General features: G+C 42.1%; 1 protein-coding gene across 5 annotated transcripts in view; it reads left to right on the top strand.

The window, feature by feature from the left end:
* tjp1a (tight junction protein 1a) overlaps positions 1–21,149 on the top strand; it is a 174,442-nt gene that overhangs the window by 120,600 nt on the left and 32,693 nt on the right. For 4 of the 5 annotated variants that reach the window (XM_059640092.1, XM_048520641.2, XM_048520639.2 and 1 more), the window contains 3 exons: positions 12,129–12,398; positions 14,297–15,169; positions 18,257–18,357. In XM_059640092.1, the coding sequence (XP_059496075.1) occupies positions 12,129–12,398; positions 14,297–15,169; positions 18,257–18,357 (1,244 nt within the window). The remainder of the gene's footprint in view (positions 1–12,128; positions 12,399–14,296; positions 15,170–18,256; positions 18,358–21,149) is intronic. The other variant, XM_048520642.2, reaches the window with a different exon arrangement.

Raw genomic sequence — 21,149 nt, 5'->3', positions numbered from 1 at the left:
GGTACGGGTGTTGCCATGGGAAATGCACTCATCAATGCTGACTAACAGTTAACTGCCAGGCTCTGTTTAAATTTTAAACCAGACAGGCTGATCTAACTAGTCAGAGTCTCACACTGAGCAATGGACCAGGGAATGGCTGTCACCTAATTTGTTGAGTTAAAGCAGGTGCAGGGCATGTACATTGTTCTTTCTATTCCTCTAACCAGAGGATGCTGAGTTGTCTTTTGTTTGCATTCTGGGAGTGGACTTCGCGGTCAGCGTGAACAAAGAACAAAGAAAATCACAGGAACAGGCCCTTTGGCCCTCCAAGCCTGCGCCGATCAAGATCCTCTGTCTAACCTGTCATCTATTTTCTAACAGTCTGTGTCCATTTGCTCCCTGCCCATCCATGTACCTGTCCAGATATATCTTAAAAGATGCTAACATGTCTGCATCTACCACCTCCGCTGGCAACGCGTTCCAGGCACCCACCACCCTCTGTGTAAAGAACTTCCCACGCATATCTCCCTTTAAACTTCACTCCTCTCACTTTGAACTCATGACCCCTAGTAATTGAGTCCCCTACTCTGGGGGGTGGTGGGGGGGGTAGCTTTTTGCTGTCCACCCTGTCTATACCCCTCATGATTTTGTGGACCTCAATCAGGTCCCCCTTCAATCTCTGTCTTTCTAATGAAAATAATCCTAATCTACTCAACCTCTCTTCATAGCTAGCACTCTCCATACCAGACAACATCCTGGTGAACCTCCTCTGCACCCTCTCCAAAGCATCCACGTCCTTTTGGTAATGTGGCGACCAGAACTGTACACAGTACTCTAAATGTGGCCGAACCAAAGTCCTGTACAACTACAACATGACCTGCCAACACTTGTACTCCATACCCTGTCCAATGAAGGAAAGCATGCCATATGCCCTCTTGACCACCCTATTGACCTGCGTTGTCACCTTCACGGAACAATGGGCCTGAACACCCAGATCTCTGTTCATCAATTTTCCCTCAGACTTTTCCATTTACAGTATAGTTCGACCTTGAATTTGATCTTCCAAAGTGCATCACCTCGCATTTGCCCGGATTGAATTCCATCTGCCATTTATCTGCCCAACTCTCCAGTCTGTCTCTATTCTGCTGTAATCTCTGACTGTCCCCTTCACTATCTGCTACTCCACCAATCGTGGTGTCATCTGCAAACTTGCTGGTCAGACCACCTACACCTTCCTCCAGATCATTTACATATATCACAAACAACAGTGGTCCCAGCACAGATCCCCGTGGAACACCACTGGTCACACGTCTCCAGTTTCAGAAACCCCCTTCCAGTACTCTGTCTCCTGTTGCCTAGCCAGTTTTTTTTTTAATCCATCTAGCTAGGACACACTGGACCCCATGTGACTTCACTTTCTCCATCAGCCTGCCATGGGGAACCTTATCAAATGCCTTACTGAAGTCCATGTATATGACATCTACAGCCTTTCCCTCATCAATCAACTTTGCCACGTCCTCAGAATTCTATTCAGTTGGTAAGACATGATCTTGCCTGCACAAAACCATGTTGCCTATCACTGATAAGCCCATTTTCTTCCAAATGGAAATAGATCCAATGCCTCAGTATCTTCTCCATGGAAGAACCAGCCACTAAGGAACGGTTAGCCTCAAACATTACATTACTGTCGTGTTTCCATTCCTCCTTCCTCATATAACCAAAAAAAAGAGAAAGGTAAGGTTCTGAGGAGACAGAACATCGTGAGAGGAAGCTTGGCAGCAAGTAGTTAAGGGAGCTTGAGCCTAAACTGTTTCTAGAAACTTGCTGGTGAGCAATGGCTGAGTTTTGAGAAACTGTTATTGGAGCAGAGAACATCAGAAGCTTCAAAAAGGTCCAAATTGTACTCTGCTGCTCTTGCACGATGTGGTAAGCCTGGCACACTTTCACTGCCCAGGACCTGCATGTGTGCAAGAAGTGTCTCCAGCTGCCCAAGTTTGAGTTGAGCAGTATCTGCAGAGGCTGTGGAGGGTTTGTAAGGGAGAAAGTGTTGTGGATAGCAGATATATAGAGAGGTGGCCACACAGCAGACTTAGAATCCATAGGCAGAAAGGGAGTGGGTAACCACCACACAGTGCAGGAATCTCCTGTGATTATTTCCCTGCAAAACAGATGTACAGGTAGTTTTGCTATCACATGCATTTCATTAACATGAATTGGCTGTAACTTGATTGAATAGTAGACGGTATTAGGATTTTTCGAACTTTCTGCTGTACAGGTACAGAGATTTTCTAATAGCAATTTCAGTATTACGTGATTTTCTATAGCATGAGGTCACACTGCCAATATTGCATTATATAGGAGAACTACCTCTACCGTTTGGAGTACTGTTGAGAGAAATAGCCTCTCAAGATAACAGCAGCAGTCAAATTCATAGCACCGGTTGACTGCTGCAGAAAGAGGGAGAGGTAAATATAGAAATGCTGTAGTTCTAGAGGATTCAGTTGTAAGGGGAACACATTGGCTTTTCTGTTGCCACAAATAAGAGTCCAGGATGGTGTGTTGCGACTGTGGTGCTAGGGTCCTGGATGTCTGAGTAGCTGCAGGACATTTTGAAAGGGGAGGGCTAACAGTCAGGGGTTGTACCCATTGGTAGTAATGACATGGGGTTTTTTTTAAAAAGAGGTCCGAGAAGCAGAATATAGAGAACTAGGAATAAAGTTGAAATGTAGGAACTCAACGGTAGTTATCTCAGAATTGCTACCAATGACACAAGGATAGTCAGAATAGAAACAACAGGATACATAGGATGAACACATGGCTGGAAAGATGGTGTGAGGTGGATGATTTTAGATTTGTGGGGCATTGGGACTGGTTCTGGGGAAGGTGAGACCTGTACAAACTGGACGGGTTACAACTGGGCAGGACTGGGTCTGATGACCTTTGGTGGCAGGGGAATGGAAACCAGAGGAGTGTTGCAGTAGACACTGTAATTGACGGAGGTAGAAACCAAGGCAAACATTACTAAGAACAAGTACAGGAAGGGAAACACTGCTGAAACGATCGGGGAGGTAATCTGCAATGCATGTGTTCCAGCGTGGGAAGTATAACAGGCAAGATAGATGAACTTAGAGCTTTGGTTAGTACTTGGAACTACGATATTATTGTGATTATGGAGACTTGGCTGAAGGAGGGACAGGACTGGAAGCTACGTGTCCCAGACTTAGATGTGTTAGGTTTGATAGAAGGGGATGTAAGGGGGTGGGCAAGTTGAATTACAGGTAAAGGAGGATCTCTCAGCTGTACTGTGGGAGGATACATCGGAGGACTTGTGCAGTGATGCAATATGGGCAGAAGTCAGGAATAGGAAAGGTGAAATCACAATGCTGGGGTATACTACAGGCTTCCCAATAGCCAGTGAGAATATGTAGACAGATTTTGGTCAGATGTGAAAACAGCAGGGTTGTAGTGAGTGATTTTTAACTTCCTCTATATTGACTGGACTCACTTTGTGCTAGGGGCTTGGTTGGGACAGAATTTAAGGACCATTCAGGAGGGACTTTTGATGCAATGTGTAAATAGCCAAACCAGGGAAGGGGTTATACCAATCCTGGTTTTGAGAAATGAGCCCTGCTAAGTGAGTGAAGTTTCAGTGAGGAAGCATTTGGGGAATAGCTCTCTCAATACCGTGAGTTTTAAGATATTTGTGTAGAGGGTTAACAGCAGCCCTTGTGTGAAGGTTTTAAATTGGGAGAAGGCAAACTACTACAATATTAGGCAAGAACTAGAGAAATTGATTGGAGGCATGTGTTTGAGGGTAAAATCTACGTCAGACGTGGGAGTAAGTCAAATTGCACTTGAAAAGATTCAGGAGTGGCACGTTCCTGCGAGAATGACGGATAGGTATGGAAAGTTACATAACATTTCTGGTCATGTAAGGTTTATGACCTTGGTCAGAAGGGAAAATAGAAGCATATGTAAGGTCTAGGAGGCTGGGAACTAATTAAGCCCTTGCTGTGTATAAGGAAAGTAGGAAACAACTTACACAAGAAGTTAGAAGGGCTGAAAGGGGGTCATGAAAAGTTGTTAGCAAATAGGATTAAGGAGAATCCCAAAGCTTTTTATACATCTATAAAAAGCAAGAGGGTAGCCAGGGAAAGGGTTGGCCCACTCGAGGACAAAGGAGGAAACCGAAATGTGGTTCCAGAAGAGGTCGGTGAGGCCCTAAACGAATAATTTTGTGTCGGTATTCACCAAAGAGAAGGAATTGGTGGAGGATGATCTCCGGGAAGGGAGTGTTGAGTTTATAGGCCCAAGTTTCTAAAAAAAGTAGAAGAGGTGTTGTGCGTCTTAAAAAATATTTAAGGTAGACAAGTCCTCAGCTCCTGCTGGGATCTATCCCAGAACATTGAGGGAGCATTGACAGACATCTTTGGATCCCCTTCTGGCCACAGGTGAGGACCACTGGAGAATAGCCAGTGTTGTCCCATTCGTTAGGAGGGATGGCAGGGATAATCAGGAAATGACAGGCCTGCGAGTCTTACCTCGGTAAGAAAAGATTCTCAAGGACAAGATCTATACTAATTAAGAAGCACGTGGACATATCAGCAATTGACAGCATAGTTTTGTGCAGGGGAGGTCATGCCTCACCTAACTTGATCAAGTTTTTTGAGGATATGACAAAGATGATGAGTGAAAAGCGGTTGATGTCTGTGTGGACTTTAGTAAAACCTTTGACAAGGTTCCTCATGGCAGACTGATACAAAAGGTGAAGTCAGGTGTGAGCTGGCAAGATGGAAACAGAGAACTGACTCTGTCAGAGGAGACAGAGGTAGCGGTGAAAGGATGCATTTTGGAACAGAGGGTTGTGACTCTTGTTTCACAGGGATCAGTGCTGGGACCTCTGTTTGTAGTCTGCATAAATGATTTGGAGTAAAAATGTTGCTGGTCTAATTAGTAAGTTTGTGGATGATATAAAGATTTGGAGTTGTGGATAGGAGGATTGTCAGAGGATACGGCAGGATATAGATCAGTTAGAGGCATAGGCAGAAAAGTGGCAGATGGAGTTTAATCCACACAAATGTGAGGTGATGCATTTTGGTACGTCAGGTACAGGTGGAAATTATAGAGTGAATGGTAGAACCCATAGGAGTATTGATATGCAGATAGATCTGGTTGTAAGGGTCCACAGATCACTGAAAGTGGCAGCACAGGCAGATAAGTTGGCTTATGGCATGCTTACCTTTATTTGAAGAGGCATTGAGTATTAGGGTAGACAAGTTATGCTGCAGCTTTATAGAACTTTAGTTGGGTCACTTGGAATATTGTATATAGTTCTGGTCATCACCACTACCAGAAGGATGTGGATGCTTTGGAGAGGGTATAGAATAGGTTTACCAGGATGTTGCCTGGTATGGAGGATTTTGATTATGAAGAAAAGTTGGCTAGACTGGATTTGTTTTCACTGAAACGCAGGACGTCAAGAGGTGACATCAATAGAGGTTCGTAAGATTGGAAAGTATGAGGCCTTTTCCTAGGGTGGAGGGCTCAAGGTATGAGAGGGGAATGTTTAAGAGATGTGCAAAGCATGTTTTTCACACAAAGGATAATGAGTACCTGGAACACATTGCCGGAGGAGGTGCACGCAGACTCAATAACAACCTTCACAAAGCGCCTGGATGAATACATGAATAGGAAGGTAATAAAGGGATGCAGATCCTGAAAGTGAAGATAGTTTTGGTATGAAAGGGCAGAATGTGGCGACACAAGCTTGGAGGCCGAAGGGCCTGTTCCTGTGCTGTATTGATCTTTTGTCCTTATTTGTAAAGAATAGAACCTTGTATACTAATAGCTTCCAGTAGACTTATGTATGCCATTCCGTGAGCCTAACTGACGATCCTATATTGGTTGTGAGTGTAAATCTTTGCACGCTGGGGTACATGTGGGACAACATATCCATCCTAGGACAAGCCAAACAGACATGCACGAGAATTCCTAGAAGTATGGCATTCCAACCGGAACTCCATCAACAAACACATTGATTTTGGAGCCCATCTACCACCCTCCTGAGAAAAATAACAGGAAATGAAATCACTAATGCAGGAAATGACATCACCAACCCAAGGAAGCCCAAACACATAAATAGAAAACGGGATCTATCACCAGCGCTTCACCGGAGGCTCACTGATGTTACTTAGAATAGTGACAAAACGTCTGAAAACAAACCTTCCAGCTCAGCAAGCAAACTCACATCCAGAACCTCATCCTGAGCTACAAATCTCCTCAAAACTCATTATTTAATATTTGTCAGTCTTTGGGAGCCACAAATTGTTTGTCACTAACAGGATGCTGCCTTCAAGCCAAAAAGACTTTCTGGCCCTCTCTCAAATAATTAATGTGCTCTGTGAATTTCAGTGCCTGTTGGATATTGAGTATCTAGGCTGTATGTCTGCTGTTAGCAACAGGTGAGGTGTACACCATACCCTGACAGCCTGCAACCACAAAATGTGCAGCACAATGTCAAACACTAAATTGTGCAGTTAGGCACCATTAGCTGGATAATCCTGAGCATGCAAGGAATTATACTGACAACCGACTTAAGGCTGTCACTCCGATTCATGCATATTAAGCACAAGACACTTTTTTTTCCCCCTTAAAAAAAAAATGCCCCCACCTATTTTTACTCAACAAAGTGTGAGCCACCTGCTGATTCACTTCTTGGGGCAATGCTTAGACAAATGAGAATTGGCCTGACTGGCTTAAAATTTGAAACAAAACATGGAAGTTAACTGACAATCATCATGACTTAGTGCATTCTCACTGTCCTACCATGTTAATGCAGTTAGGATGTTGGTTTTCATCCTGAATTTACATTCTTGTGAAATGTTCTGATAAATTGACACAAATCTTTTGACAAAAAATGTCTGTTCAGCAACAACGGAGGAAATATTAGAAGGGTTGACCAAAAGTGTTTGTCAGAAATGGGTGTTAGCGAAGTGGACAGCATTTGGGGAGGATAAATGTAGAGTGGGGCATAAGAAAGGTGAAAATCTAAGTCTGGCTGTGGGAATGGTTTTAGCAGTGGGGTAACTTACAGAAATGGACAGAGGTGAGTCTCGCAGAAAGATGAGCATTTTACAGTTGTGGCATTGACAGGAACTGTAGGTCAATATAGATCAGTGAAGATGTGATGATTAGCAAATCAGCTGCTGTAGGCTCAGGGAGGCAGAATTGTAAGGGAGCTGAATTGAACTTCTATCTTTGGTCAGGCTAGTTCGTTTCTCTTATTGGTCAAGGTGATTGGACAAAGAAGCCGCCTAGCAGTTGAGAAAATTTGCAAGGGGTGAGGATGATCCAACAGGTTTTTTTGTTAGATCCTTGATCCACCCAGATTTGCTTCTGTTTGGCCAATTACTTGTGTACAAAACATGCTCTGTTCTTAAACTTGAAGTAGCAGAGAATGTGCCAGTGGTATAATTGTATTGAATCACAGGCCTTGACTTGTGTTTGCTAGAAATGTTTAGTAAAAACTGCATAGAATTCAATCAGAAATCACTTAGTATAAATTATTCTGTAAGCCTTTGTGATTTTAAAAATGATGACATAGAACATAGAACGTAAAACAGTACAGCCTAGTACAGGCTCTTCGCCCTATGATGATGTTGCTGAACTTTTACCCTAAACCTAAGGTCTATCTAACCTTCACTCCTACCTTATACTATCATCCATATATTGATCTAATAGCTGCTTAAAGGTCCCAAATGATGCTGACTCCACTACTCTCTCCTGCAATGCATTCCACGCCTCTACCACATCATAAAGATTTTTCTACATCAAGTAAATCTGCCATAATCTACCATGTCTGTGTGGAGTTTGCACATTTTCCCTGTGTCTGCATGGATTTCCTCCCACAGTCCAAAGATGTGCAGACTCGGAGGATTGCCCATGCTAAATTGCCCATAGTGCTCAGGGATGTGTGGCTTATAGGGGATGGGTCTGGGTGCGATGCTTCAAGGGGCGGTGTGGACTTGCTGGGCCAAAGGGCCTGTTTCCACACTGTGTAGGGAATGGAATCTAATCTAATCTAATCTAATAATATAGCATGTTGTTTCACTCGGAACCAACAGCCATTCAACATAAAAGCCCATTATCTTTCTATCTATAATTTTGCTTCATAAACTGTTTCTTTCCCCCCCTCTACTGTTAGTTTCAAAGAAGAATTTGCAGAGGTAGAAAGTATGTTTAGTACGAACAGGAAGGAGTCCTCTTCAGTAATTTTAGTAATAGAGGACATAAAATAAAGAAAAAAGAAAATTACAGCACAGGAACAGGCCCTTTGCCCCTCCAAGCCTGCGCAGATCCAGATTCACTATCTAAACCTGTTGTCTGTTTTCCAAGGATCTGTATCCCTCTGCTCCCTGCCCATTCATGTGTCTGTCTACATACATCTCAAATGACGCTATCATGCCCGCCTCTACCACCTCCACTGGCAATGAGTTCCAGGCACCCACCACCCTCTGCGTAAAGAACTTTGCATGCGTACCTCCTTTAAACTTTCCCCCTCAATTGAAATCGTGACCCCTAGTAATTCAGTCCCCAACTCTGGGGGGGGAAAACTTCTTTTTATTCACCCTATCTGATCCCCTCATGATTTTGTAGACCTCAATCAGGTCTCCCCTCAACACCCATCTTTCTAATGTTAGTAATCCTAATCTACTCAACCTCTCTTCATAGCTAGCACCCTCCATATTGGCAACATCCTGGTCAATCTCCTCTGTGCCCTCTACAAAGCAACCACATCCTTTTGGTAATGTGGTGACCAGAACTGTACGCAGTATTCCAAATGTAGTCGAACCAAAGTCCTATACAACTATAACATGACCTGCTAACTCCTGTACTCAATACCCCGTCCGATGAATGAAAACATGCCATGTGCCTTCATGACCACTCTATCGACCTGTGTTGTCACCTTCAGAGTTCATTGGACCTGAACACCCAGATCTCTCTGTGCATCAGTTTTCCCCTAAGTTTTTCCATTTACCGTATATTCCGCTCATGAATTGGATCTTCCAAAATGCATCACCTCGCATTTGCCTGGATTGAAGTCCATCTGCCATTTATCTGCCCACCTTTCCAATCTATCTGCATTCTCTGACAGTTCCCTTCACTATCTGCTACTCCACCAATCTTAGTGTCGTACTGTAAACTTGCTAATCAGACCATCTGTACCTTCCTCCAGATCCTTTATGTATATCACAAACAACAGTGGTCCCAACAGTGGATCCCTGTGGTACACCACTGGCCACAATTCTCCATTTTGAGAACCTCCCTTCCACTACAACTGTCTCCTGTTGCCCAGCCAGTTCTCTATCCATCTAGCTAGTACACCATGGACCCCATGCGACTTTACTTTTTCCATCATCCTACCATGCAGAACCTTATCAAATGCCTTACTGAAGTCCATGTATAGGACATGTGCAGCCCTTCCCTCATCTATCAACTTTGTCACTTGCTCAAGGAATTCTAGCAGATTGGTAAGACATGACCTTCCCTGCACAAAACCATGCTACCCATCACTCATAAGCCCATTTTCTTCCAAATGTAAATAGATCCTATCCCTCAGTATCTTCCCCACCACTGATGCCACGCTCACTGGTCTGTAATTACCTGGATTATCCTTGCTACCCTTCTTCAACAAGGGGACAAGGTTAGCAATTCTCTACTCCTCCAAGACCTCACGCGTGCTGAAGGATGCTGCAAAGATATCTGTTAAGGCTCCAGCTATTTCCTCTCTCACTTCCCTCAGTAACTTGGGATAGATCCCATTCGGACTTGTCCACCCTAATGCCTTTTAGAATACCCAATGCTTCCCTCATTCCCCACTCTTTCTCTCTTCTCCCCCCCCCCCCCCCCCCCAACACCTTATGCTGACTTGACCTACAGTAATCAAACGTCTATCCCTAACCACAACGTCCGTCATGTCCCTCTCCTCGGTGAATTCTGACGCAAAGTACTCATTTAAAAATCTCACTTACTTTCTATATTCTGGGATATTTAGTTGCCAATCTTGCTCTTCCCTCAACCAAGTCTCAATAATAGCAATACTCCCAGCTACTAATCCAAGCCCTAAATTCATCTGGCTTACCTGCTACACTTCTTGCATTGAAACAAATGCACCTCAGACCACCTGTCTCTTTGCATTCATCTGCTCTCTGCCTACTCTTTCCCCTCAGTCACACTGACTTTACTATCTAGTTCCTTACAAGCTTTTAGTTACTGCCTCCTTACTGTCCACTAACCGCCTCATTTTGGTTCCCATCCCCCTGCCACATCAGTTTAAATCCTCCCCAACAGTGTTAGCGAAAGCACCCCCAAGGACATTGGTTCCAGTCCTGCCCAGGTGTAGACTGACTGATTTGTTATAGTCCCACCTCCTCCAGAACCATTTCCAATGTCCCAAAAATCTGAGCCCCTCCCTCCTGCGCCAACTCTTATGCCACTCATTTATCTTGCCAATTTCATTTCTACTCTGACTAGCATATGGCACTGGTAGCAATCCTGAGATTAGTACCTCCTTGAGGTCTACTTTTTGACTTGGCTCTGAACTCCCTAAATTCTGCTTGTAGGACCTCATCCCATTTTTTTTTAAAAACCTATCTCATTGGTGCCTATATGCACCACAACAGCTGGCTGTTCACTCTTTCCCCCTTTCAGAATGTCCTGCAATCGATCTGAGACATTCCTGACCTGTGCACCTGGGAAGTAACGTACCATTCGGGAGTTTCGTTTTGGACCACAGAACCACCTATCTACCCTGCTTACGATCGAATCCCCTTTGACTATAGCCCCTCCACTCTTTTTCCCCACCCTTCTGTAAAGCAGAGCCAGCCACGGTGCCATGAACCCGACTACTACTGCTTTCCCCGGTGAGCTATCTCCCCTGACACATCCAAAACGGTATACCTGTTTTGGAGGGAAGTCTCCACATTGGACACTTTCCTGCTATGCCTTCCTGCTTTTTCTCTGCCTTTGGGTCAGTCATTCCCTTTCTCCCTCAGCAATCCTATTGTGCGGTAGACCAATTTGCTAAACGTGCTATCCACGACTTCCTCAGCATCGCGGATGCTCCAAAGTGAGTCCATCCGCGGTTCCGGAGCCGTCATGCGGTCTACCAAGAGCTGCAGCTGGACATAATTCCTGCACATGTAGCAGTCAGGGACATCGTGTCTCTGAGATCCCACAATGAGCAAGAGGAGCATAACACAGGTCTGGGATCTCCTGCCATTTTTACTCTTTAAGCTTAGCTTAGTCCTACTACAATATCAAATAATAGATAAATGAAATGAAAAAATTTTTACCAGTCACTACTTACCAGCACACTATTTTAAAAAAAAAGTCTTACCTTATCAACGCACGAGTTTTTTTTTTGGTTATAGTAGTAGGGTGGGTGGGAGACACTTGGGTTTAGCCACAGCCCAAATATCAGCTCACTCCCCTTCCCAGAGAGCAGTTCGACTGCTCCTACTCACTCCGCTGCCAAAATGAAGAACTTACCATCCCGGCAGCCCCCTGGTCCTTGGTCTTGCTGCTCCTACTGATGCTACAAGAATGGAGATCAGGAATACAGTCCACTCTTTGGAAATTGGTACAGTTTACAAGTTGGTCCAAGATACCTTTAGAATTCCATTCATCATTGAACCGTCAGGACCTTGACCTTGATCTTTAACCTTATCCTTAATCTGAGGTTAGCAAATCTGATGCACCAGTCTATTTCTACTACCATTGGTCTGTCTGTTATTGAAGAGGATGAATTTTTTTCCAGTGATGTTTTACTATTACTACTACTACTTCCAACCTTCTAATGCATACATTTTTAAACTTAACTATAATTGTTAAAAATAAATTTCACAGTTAGAAATACTTGTTTTCATCATGGATGGTAAATTTGTGTATTCTTGATTATGAAATTTGCAATGAGGAATTAGCTTCAATTTGTTAAATGTTTTCAATTGTAGTGAATATGCTTATTGTGATTGAAATAAATACTTCAGAGTAATTTGAAAGTTAAGCCAACATCTGTTTTGCCAACAATACACCTTTGTAAACAACAAATTTCTATTTAAATAATTTATTTTATCTTGGACGTTTCACAGAAAGCAGACATTCCTTCTGCAGTCCCCAGTTCGTCCCAGCAGCTTGAATCCATTTCTGTGGTGACTGTGCCCTCTAGTGTCAGTACCATAGCAGATCTAAACAATGTGAGACAAGAGGAGATTGCTCCTCCTCCCCACAGCAGCCCTGAATCCCAGATCGACCCCTACAGAAAACTCAATCCTGAACTACCTCCTGTTATTCATTCTGTCAGTCTTGAGAGGCTGAGAGATCCAGAACCGACAGCAACTCGAACTGCAGAACCAACAAAGGTACCGCTTGCTGTAAAATCCTTGGCGCACCGTACGTACAGAGCTTCTGCATGCTTCTGCTCAATCATTTGCTTTGCCTATGTAGTTGATCATTTCGCTGAAGTTAGAGGCCAGACCAAATGTGTTTTCAACAGACCAGTGGCCAGCTTTAAACACTTCCTACAAATGTTACTGACATGCTTTGTAAGTACTGTGTGGTGGAGTATTCACTCTATTATAAGGCAACTGCACTAACATTTAGTATTCAATCACAAATTTCTCTTTTCTAACCAAAACAACTTCTACCCAACATACTAAGTTTTAAATACTAATGATCAAGTTGATGTAATTGATACGACTTCCATTTCTATCATTGTGCTGATAAGTTTAACAGTTTTTTTACTAATTTAATTGGTTTGGCCTATACCTTGAACTTTTGCTTAAATATCTTTTCTACTTTGAAAGCCTTCTGTAGTTCTTTCTATTTCATCTTAGAAGGTACTTTGAGTGTGCTAGTCTGTACCTTTCATGGACTGCAAATAGTATTGCTGTGGCCTGATCAGAGGGGATTCTGAGTTTTAATTGCATTAATTGCAAGCATCAGCATGTTTGCCAATGTTTGTTTTGCTTTCATTTTAACTCTTTTTCAGATCCTTTCTCAGGGCAGTTGCTTCTGTATCCTAATAACTTGGACTATTGGAGGAGACGAGACTGAATTCTAAAATACCATAAGTTTAGGAGTGATCTGCAATTGTAAACTTTCTGTTCAGTTGATTCTTTTTGTGTCAGTTAAGGTAGAAGCTGCTAGTTCTGTTTTAGTTTAAAAAAACCTTTAACCTGCTACTTCAACAACTGCGTTGCAATTTTGACTTTTGTACAGAACATCTTTTTCAAAAATTGACAAATAACATCACAAAAATACATAGCAGCTTATTATAGCAGCTATGCTAAGTGGAAATCATGTCAATGTTTGGTATCTATAAGTCTCCACTTAAAATTGTTTTGAGAATGTGAGTACTAAATCTCACTTTGAGTTCTGTCTGACAGGCAAAGTTCCTCCATATGCCAGCAAACTCTGCCATGTAATATAAAATCAGTCTTTTCGCAGATCTTGCTTTCTTCAGCTCACATACTTTAAAATCAAAGTCACTTCATCAACTGCATCAAGAGCACTTGATGCATGTTTCCTTACATGGGCTCCAGTCTTCAGAATGGAAGGGCATGGCCAGAAACCCAAACAGAAGTTACTAGCATTGTCAGAAGTCTGATATTAGTGGCCTCTGCCCCACCTTCAGTGCCACAATATGCATATATTAAAAGAGAAATTAACGTGTTAGTTTGAATTGAGGCCTTTCAAAATAAAAACTACTTTATTTCACTGGTTGTAACTTAACTTCTGTGCAATTTATTGCATCCCTCCAAGTGCAAATTGAGGTTAGTTTATTATATCATTTATTTTTGAACACCTCACCTATTTCAGTAGACTTCTAAATTTTGGCAATTCTGGAACTCTTTTTAACTACTTCAGAAATTCTTGGGTGTATATGATTTAAAGTTTGTTTTTTAAAATGTTCTGGTATCATTTAAAAGATTTCCTGGACACATTTTTGAAAAGTCAATTGGAAACAAATTTTCTTTGCATCTGTAAATTCTAAGCAAGCAAGCAAATAACTGAAAATCAGAAATAGATTGCTGGAAATACATCGCAGACCCATCACTTCAGGAAGACAAGTTAACATTTTCTTCTATGTCCTCCAGAACATGTGCTCTGATTTAGGGTGTATATCTTTAAATCTTTGTGTATTTTGATTGTGGGATGTGGTGACAGAAATACTGCATACTTAAAGCGGTTCACGTTTTTTAATTGCTTTGCATCAGTGCTTGTGCTGTCCCCAATTGTTTAACTCTGTGCTGTGCAGATATATGAAAAGGACTCGTACAACAATGAACTTCCAAGGCAGAATTATGACATCAAGCAGCCAGTAGGCAACCATCCTGCACTGAGAATTGATAAAGACCAAGTTTATGAACCACAACATCAGAATATTGAGGAGCAGACACGCTACAGAAATGGATCTCAAACAAAATATGAGCAGCAGCTCTCCCCAAGTTTTGGGTCTATATCACATTATGAGGAAAACTTACCTGGTTACAATGACAAGTGGCTAAATTATAATGAAAAATCTATTCAACATGACCAACCTCCACCTTATTATGAGGACCAGCATCCAATTGACTATGATCCGAAGCACAATGAACATTATTCAGATCGTGACTACCATCCAGTTCGTGAAGAGCCACCATCTACAGGCTATGAGAACAGATTGCCACGTTATGAAAAGCCGCTTAAAAGCCACAAACCTTCACAGCCACTTTACAGTGATCAATCCCTTCGTGGCTACGATCCTCATCCTCGATATGAAACCAATCTACAAGCTTTTCATCCTCCAACACCCAGGTCTCTGGAATCACAACAGCAGCCTTTTGATTCCCAAGTCAGAAGCTATGGCCAGGTTCAATCCCAAGAATATAATTCTCTCCCTCAGCAATTTGAACTGGTCCAAAATACAGATACCTTTCCACCTCCTCCTCCACCCCCTCACTCTAAAGCTTCTGAATCTACACATCCTGTTAGTAAGCCATTGCCACCACCACCCATAAAGCCAGATGTTGATGAAGAAATGGATCCAGCAATGAAGCCACAATCGGTGCTTACCCGAGTGAAACTGTTTGAAAGTAAAAAGTCCACTTCGTCAAAGGCCAAGGACCCAACTGAAGTAACGTCAATGAGGGTAGGTCAAGCCATTAAAAAGAACAGTGTCTTAGCTTAGTTAAAGATAATTATGCCCTTCACGTTGCTTTTCCTATGCCTCTTGGTAGGATCACACTCTAACTTCCACTGTAGAACTTTGGTTAAGTTTGGATCAAGTCCTGTGTTTTATTTGACAGGCACTCTTTCTGACAACATGCAGTTCTTCACTTTTAGGAGGGAGATTTCCAGTGGTCCAATATTATGCTTGAGAATAAGGTTTGAACATTATGGCAGGTTTACAGTTGCTGTAGCTTGAACATATAAAGCAGAACTGTCATCTTTCAAGTTCTTGATCATAGAAACCTAATTTCTTCAAATTTGTGGTTGTTGACTGTTGTAACCAAAATGCTTCCACAACCCATGTACTAGTGTCGGCACCTTTTTTGGGTTCTTTCTAAAAGAAGCTGCTGTTTTCTAAAATTTAATTATAGCATTGCATTTCTGTGGAGCACATTGTCATAGAGCTGTGCAGCATGGAAACAGACCCCTCGGTCTAGCTCATCCGTGCCAACCAGATATCCTAAATTAATCTAGTCCCATTTGCCAGTATTTGGCCCATATCCCTCTAAATGCTTCCCACTCAGGTACCCAACCACATACCTTTTAAATGTTACTTTTGGCTTTGTGTAGCTTAAATATTTTAAGTTGTGTGAAGTAGCTTTCAAGCCTGTGTTAGTCTTTTGTGCCAAGAGAAGGTATTTCTTCAAGTTTGGTTTAAATTATACAAAGTTCTGGACTTGGAATTTAAAAATTGCTAGAAATACGCCATGTCCAACAGCATTGAGGGGGGGCGGAAAAAAGGATAACTGAGCTGGTGAAGGGCCACATCTGTATATTTCAAAGCTGACACAGCCATGTATTTCCACTTGCCTGTGTGTTTTGTATTAAATTGCACATTTACAATTCGGTGACTTTAAATATTTTTAATAGAATTGTCAACAGTTTATAAACAACTAAAGTCACAATTTTATTTAGTGCACACATTTTGATTGATTGAAAACCTTCCTGGATCTCTAATTGTGTATTACCAGTAATACTCATGTTGTATTCATCGATTTCCATTTGAATGCTCATTTGGATATGATCCTGACCCTTGTTTCATCTTTGCTTCTTCTATATAACTTGAATTGTGGTATAGTTGTGTAATTGCTGCAATTCTCTGGGCAACGTGCATTGCTGTTGCACTTTGTGGTAAAATCTTTCTCTGAATGAGACCACTTGTCGGTCATGTCTGCATTGATAGGATTAGACTGCATTTGCTTTTCTGTCTTCCAGGCCTTGATTTGTAGGTTACAGTATCTCAAGTACACGGTGTTTATTTTTCAAGTATGTTCAATGCTTCCATCATCCTTTCTTGTAGTAAATTGCAGATTTCCACCACCTTCTGAGTGACAATTTTTTTTCAACTTCCATCTAATCCTCCCACCAGTTGCTTTACATCTATGCTCCCTGGTTTATTGCCATCTCTTGCTAACGGAAATGGATCTTTTCTACCATTTCTTTAGGCTGCTAGTACATCTGTGGTTGGAGTACGCCAGCTTCCTTCTGATCTCAATCCGCTACTGGTCATAAATTTTAAATTTAGCCAAGGTGTCATGGCCAATTCAGCAGATTTCTTCCATCAACAAATAACTAGCTTACTACAAATAAAATCTAGTCAAGTAAATGTATAAAGATTATTGAAATAAAAGATTTGGATGTACAGATTTAGATATGACTTTTATTGTAACCTCCCAAAATTAGTGAGGCAAGTACGGATGACAAACAAAGGCCAAACTCCCCTCAGAATATATCACAATCTCCAAGGCAGTTTCTTTACTTCTAATGCCTTACCTTGCAGATTTTGAGGCCGTTTCTCACCATGGACTTGCTCAACAATAGCTTATAAGATAACAAAGTGTGAAGCTGGATGAACACAGCAGGCCGAGCAGCATCTCAGGAGCACAAAAGCTGACGTTTCGGGCCTAGACCCTTCTGTTGTGATTGCTCAACCTGAATTATTGGAATCCTCATATCAGCCCAACTCTCCAACTTCTCATTGAGTTTCACAAAGATAGTACTGCCTCTGGATGTTATTTGAGCTGAGTTGCACATGTCAGGTATTGCTTGTGGACTCAACCTCCACTCGACCGTATTGAACTAATTATGCACCAGCTTATTTTGAGCCCTCCTCGTATCCTAATGCTTCTGAGTCCTCACCACACAGTCATTCAGCTGCAGTAGGACTTGTCTGAACCCCAACTATACGGAGCTTATGTAGTTCAGTTGTAGACAATAGGTGCTGGAGTAGGCCTTTCGGCCCTTCGAGCCAGCACCACCATTCGTTGTGATCATGGCTGATCATCCACAATCAGTATCCTGTTCCTGCCTTATCCCCATAACCCTTGATTCCACTATCTTTAAGAGCTCTATCTCTTTCTTGAAAGTATCCAGATAGTTGGCCTCCACTGCCTTCTGGGGCAGAGCATTCCATATATCCACCACTCTCTGGATGAAGAAGCTTTTCCTCAACTTTGTTCTAAACTCTTGTCTTCAGCAGCACTGCGAATTGCAACCAAGTAACACAGAATTTGCTTCCATTTAATTTTCTCCTGTAGAGCACGATCCTGAAACACTCCTTGGTGTCATCCTAATAGTTCTGAGTCACCAATTGAAACCGCTGCAACAGACCCTGTTCCCAGTGCTAAGCAGAGTGAAAAGGGTTTTGGAACAGCTAACCGTAGCAGACACCTAAAAGCCTCTGTTCCTTTAAATGTTTTCCATTTTCACAGAATGTTACCTGACAATACACATTGCACAAAGCAACCAACGTTTGCATTATACACCTTGGCTAACCTTCCTTAATGACTACTGTTCCAAAGAAAATATCAGCTGATCCAAACTTAGCAGAAATCCTCCATTTCCTCATGGAACAGTTGATTATTAGCAACTTCTGAAATATCTCTCATTTAGAAGGTTATTTTTAAAAAGGCCTTTGGATCTGACTTGACTTGGGCATAGTTTTAAACAGATGTGTAGAATTTGATTCCAAAAATGCTCAATTCCAAATTGTTTTTTCTTACTACAGCCACCTGAAGTAGCTCCTAAGCCTGCGTTAGTTCCAGTCAACACTAACAAGGCCATTACTCATTCAGCACCAGAACAAGAGAAATCTTCACATTTATACAGGTGCAGCTATTATATTTAACCTCTGGTTTTTGAAAGAACCTTGTTGCATCTTGATTATAGAAAAAGACTTGAAGGACTCGCATTTATATGTGTACAGACAATTAAGTATTTTTGAAATATATCTATTATTGTAATGTTGGAAACACCTACAGCCAATTTGCATGCAGTAAGTTCCCATAATCAGCCATGTTATAGTGACCAGATAATTTTGTTACGATGTTGATTGCAGTACTGGGATTTGTCATGCCATTATCTGGCTAGACTGAAGAAACAAAACAGGTAAAATGACTTTTCTTGGTGTGGTTTTAGACTACCAACTAAGGGAAATATGTAGAGGAACAACTTTGCCAGGATATTCTAGAGGGATATGAGGATTGTAGAATGGTTATGAAGCAAGACTTCATTCAAGCATAGTCTGGGATAGCAGTATTGTGAAGGGCAGAGAAGAGCAAGGAGCTCCTAGTGGGTTCAGGAAAATCTTCTCCAGAAAGTTTCCAATTCACTGAGAAAGGAGACACTGCTCACCTGGTCCTTAGGCAGACCACGTCTCAGCAGGGAAACACTTAGAGAGCATTGCTCAATGTATCAAGGCTTAGATTAATTACACAAAAGGGCAAAGTAAAATCCAGAGTAAGAATAATTAATTACATGGGAGAAAAGCCAACTTCAATGGGGGTAAGCTTGAATCTAACCCAGATAAATTGGATCTAAGGTTAGCAGGCAAACCTAAAGCCGAACATTTGGGATGCCTAAGAAGTGTATCCTATGCAGGTATGTTGCAGTGAAGGGGAAAGATATTCACATTCAGAGTTCACTAGTCGGTGAGAGGTGGGGTTAGGATGAAGAAGAAAAAATGTGCCTGTGACATATCAGGTGGCTGATGTAGCTAAGACCCAGGTTGCAAGTTGAATTCTCAGAGGGGAATTAAACAAGCAAATAAGAGAAGAGAAAAGAAAATAAGAAAAGAGACTGGCAGCTAACATAAAGGGTAATCCCAAAGATAATTTTAGTAAAAGACTGGTAAAAGTAGGAGTTTGGATGTTGTCTGAAGTCTGAGCAAATCTAGCAGCTCAAAATTAGACACCCATGAGGTACGGTAGGCCATCAACAGTATCAGAATTATATTCGACAATTAATTCATGACCTACCATATATGTCCATAAGACCATAAGACATAGGAGTGGGAGTAAGGCCATTCGGCCCACCGAGTCCACTCCGCCATTTAAATCATGGCTGATGGGCATTTCAGCTCCACTTCCCTGCACTCTCCCCGTAGCCCTTGATTACTTGTGAGATCAAGAATTTGTCGATCTCTGCCTTGAAAGCATCTAACATCCCGGCCTCCGCTGCACTCCGTGGCAATGAATTCCACAAGCCCACCACACACTGGCTGAAGAAATGTCTCCTCATTTCCGTTTTAAATTTACCCCCTCTAATTTTAAGGCTATGCCCACGGGTCCTAGTCTCCCTGCCTAACGGCAACAATTTCCCAGCGTCCACCCTTTCTAAGCCATACATTATCTTGTAAGTTTCTATGAGACTCCCCTCAATCTTCTATACTCTAATTAATGCAATCCCAGGATCCTTAGCCATTCATCATACGTTAAACCTACCATTCCAGGTGTGAATCTCTGCTGGACACACAAGGGCAAGTATGTCCTTCCTGAGGTGTGGGGCCCAAAATTGGACACAGTATTCTAAATGGGGCCTAACTATAGCTCTATAAAATCTCAGAAGCACATTGCTGCTTTTATATTCCAACTCTCTTGAAATAAACGACAACGTTGCATTCACTTACTTAATCACGGACTCTACCTGCAAGTTAACCTTTAGAGAATCCTGGACTCCCAGATCCTTTTGTACTTCTGCTTTATGAATTTTCTCATCGTTTAGAAAATAGTCCATGCCTGTATTTTTGTCCAAAGTGCAAAACCTCGCATTTGCACCCTCTCATTAACCTAAGCCAGGGAATCAAATAAAAGAAAAATACTGCAGATGCTGAAAAACTGAAACAAAAAAACAGAAAATGCAGGAGAATCTCAGTAGGCCTGGCGGCATCTGTGGGGAGAGAAATAATGTTAACACTTTGGCTCCAAAGTATAGTAATTGGGCCCATTCAGTTCTGAGGAAGAGTCATATCATATAGGACTCAAAGCATTAACCATGTTTCTCTCTCCACACATTGTTCAGGACCTGCTCAGTTGCTTCAGGATTTTCTGTTTTTAGGCCAAGGAATCAACCTGGTTCAATTCAGATGTAAGGGAGTCTGCCAGCTGCAGCATCTGACGCACTTAAAATGAAGCACCAATGTAGTACAGCTGCTATTCAGGAAAGCTGCAGAAGCAGCATGTGATAGAGTTAACCAGCTACGTAACAAAGTGAAAACTTGCTCCTCCAGTGCTATAGTTTGGTTTCCCCCTGTCTATCTCGTGTTCAGATCCTCATCTTGACTAATGAAATTGGAAGTACCTAGTCTATTGGAACAATGTATCAGGTCATGTTCTCTCTGCTGCTGCAGTGTCCATAGCTCAGAATCCAGCTTACCATGAAGCTGATGTTCTCCAAGCTGGAAACTTTTTCTATAAATGTGATTACTGTAGATCACTAGTTCGCCCACCAGCACCACGTGCAATGTATCTCCTGCCAGGTGTCTTAACTGTATCTGGATCAAATGGGAAAGGTTTGGAGGGATATGGGCCAGGAGCAGGCTGGTGGGACTAGTTTAGTTTGGGATTATGTTCAGCATGGACTGGTAGGATCAAAGAGTTTGGTTCCGTGCTGTATGACTCTGA

The sequence above is a fragment of the Stegostoma tigrinum genome, chromosome 36 (assembly GCF_030684315.1).
Source record: "Stegostoma tigrinum isolate sSteTig4 chromosome 36, sSteTig4.hap1, whole genome shotgun sequence".
Classification (NCBI taxonomy): Eukaryota; Metazoa; Chordata; class Chondrichthyes; order Orectolobiformes; family Stegostomatidae; genus Stegostoma; species Stegostoma tigrinum.
This window is presented reverse-complemented; position numbering and strand designations above follow the sequence as displayed.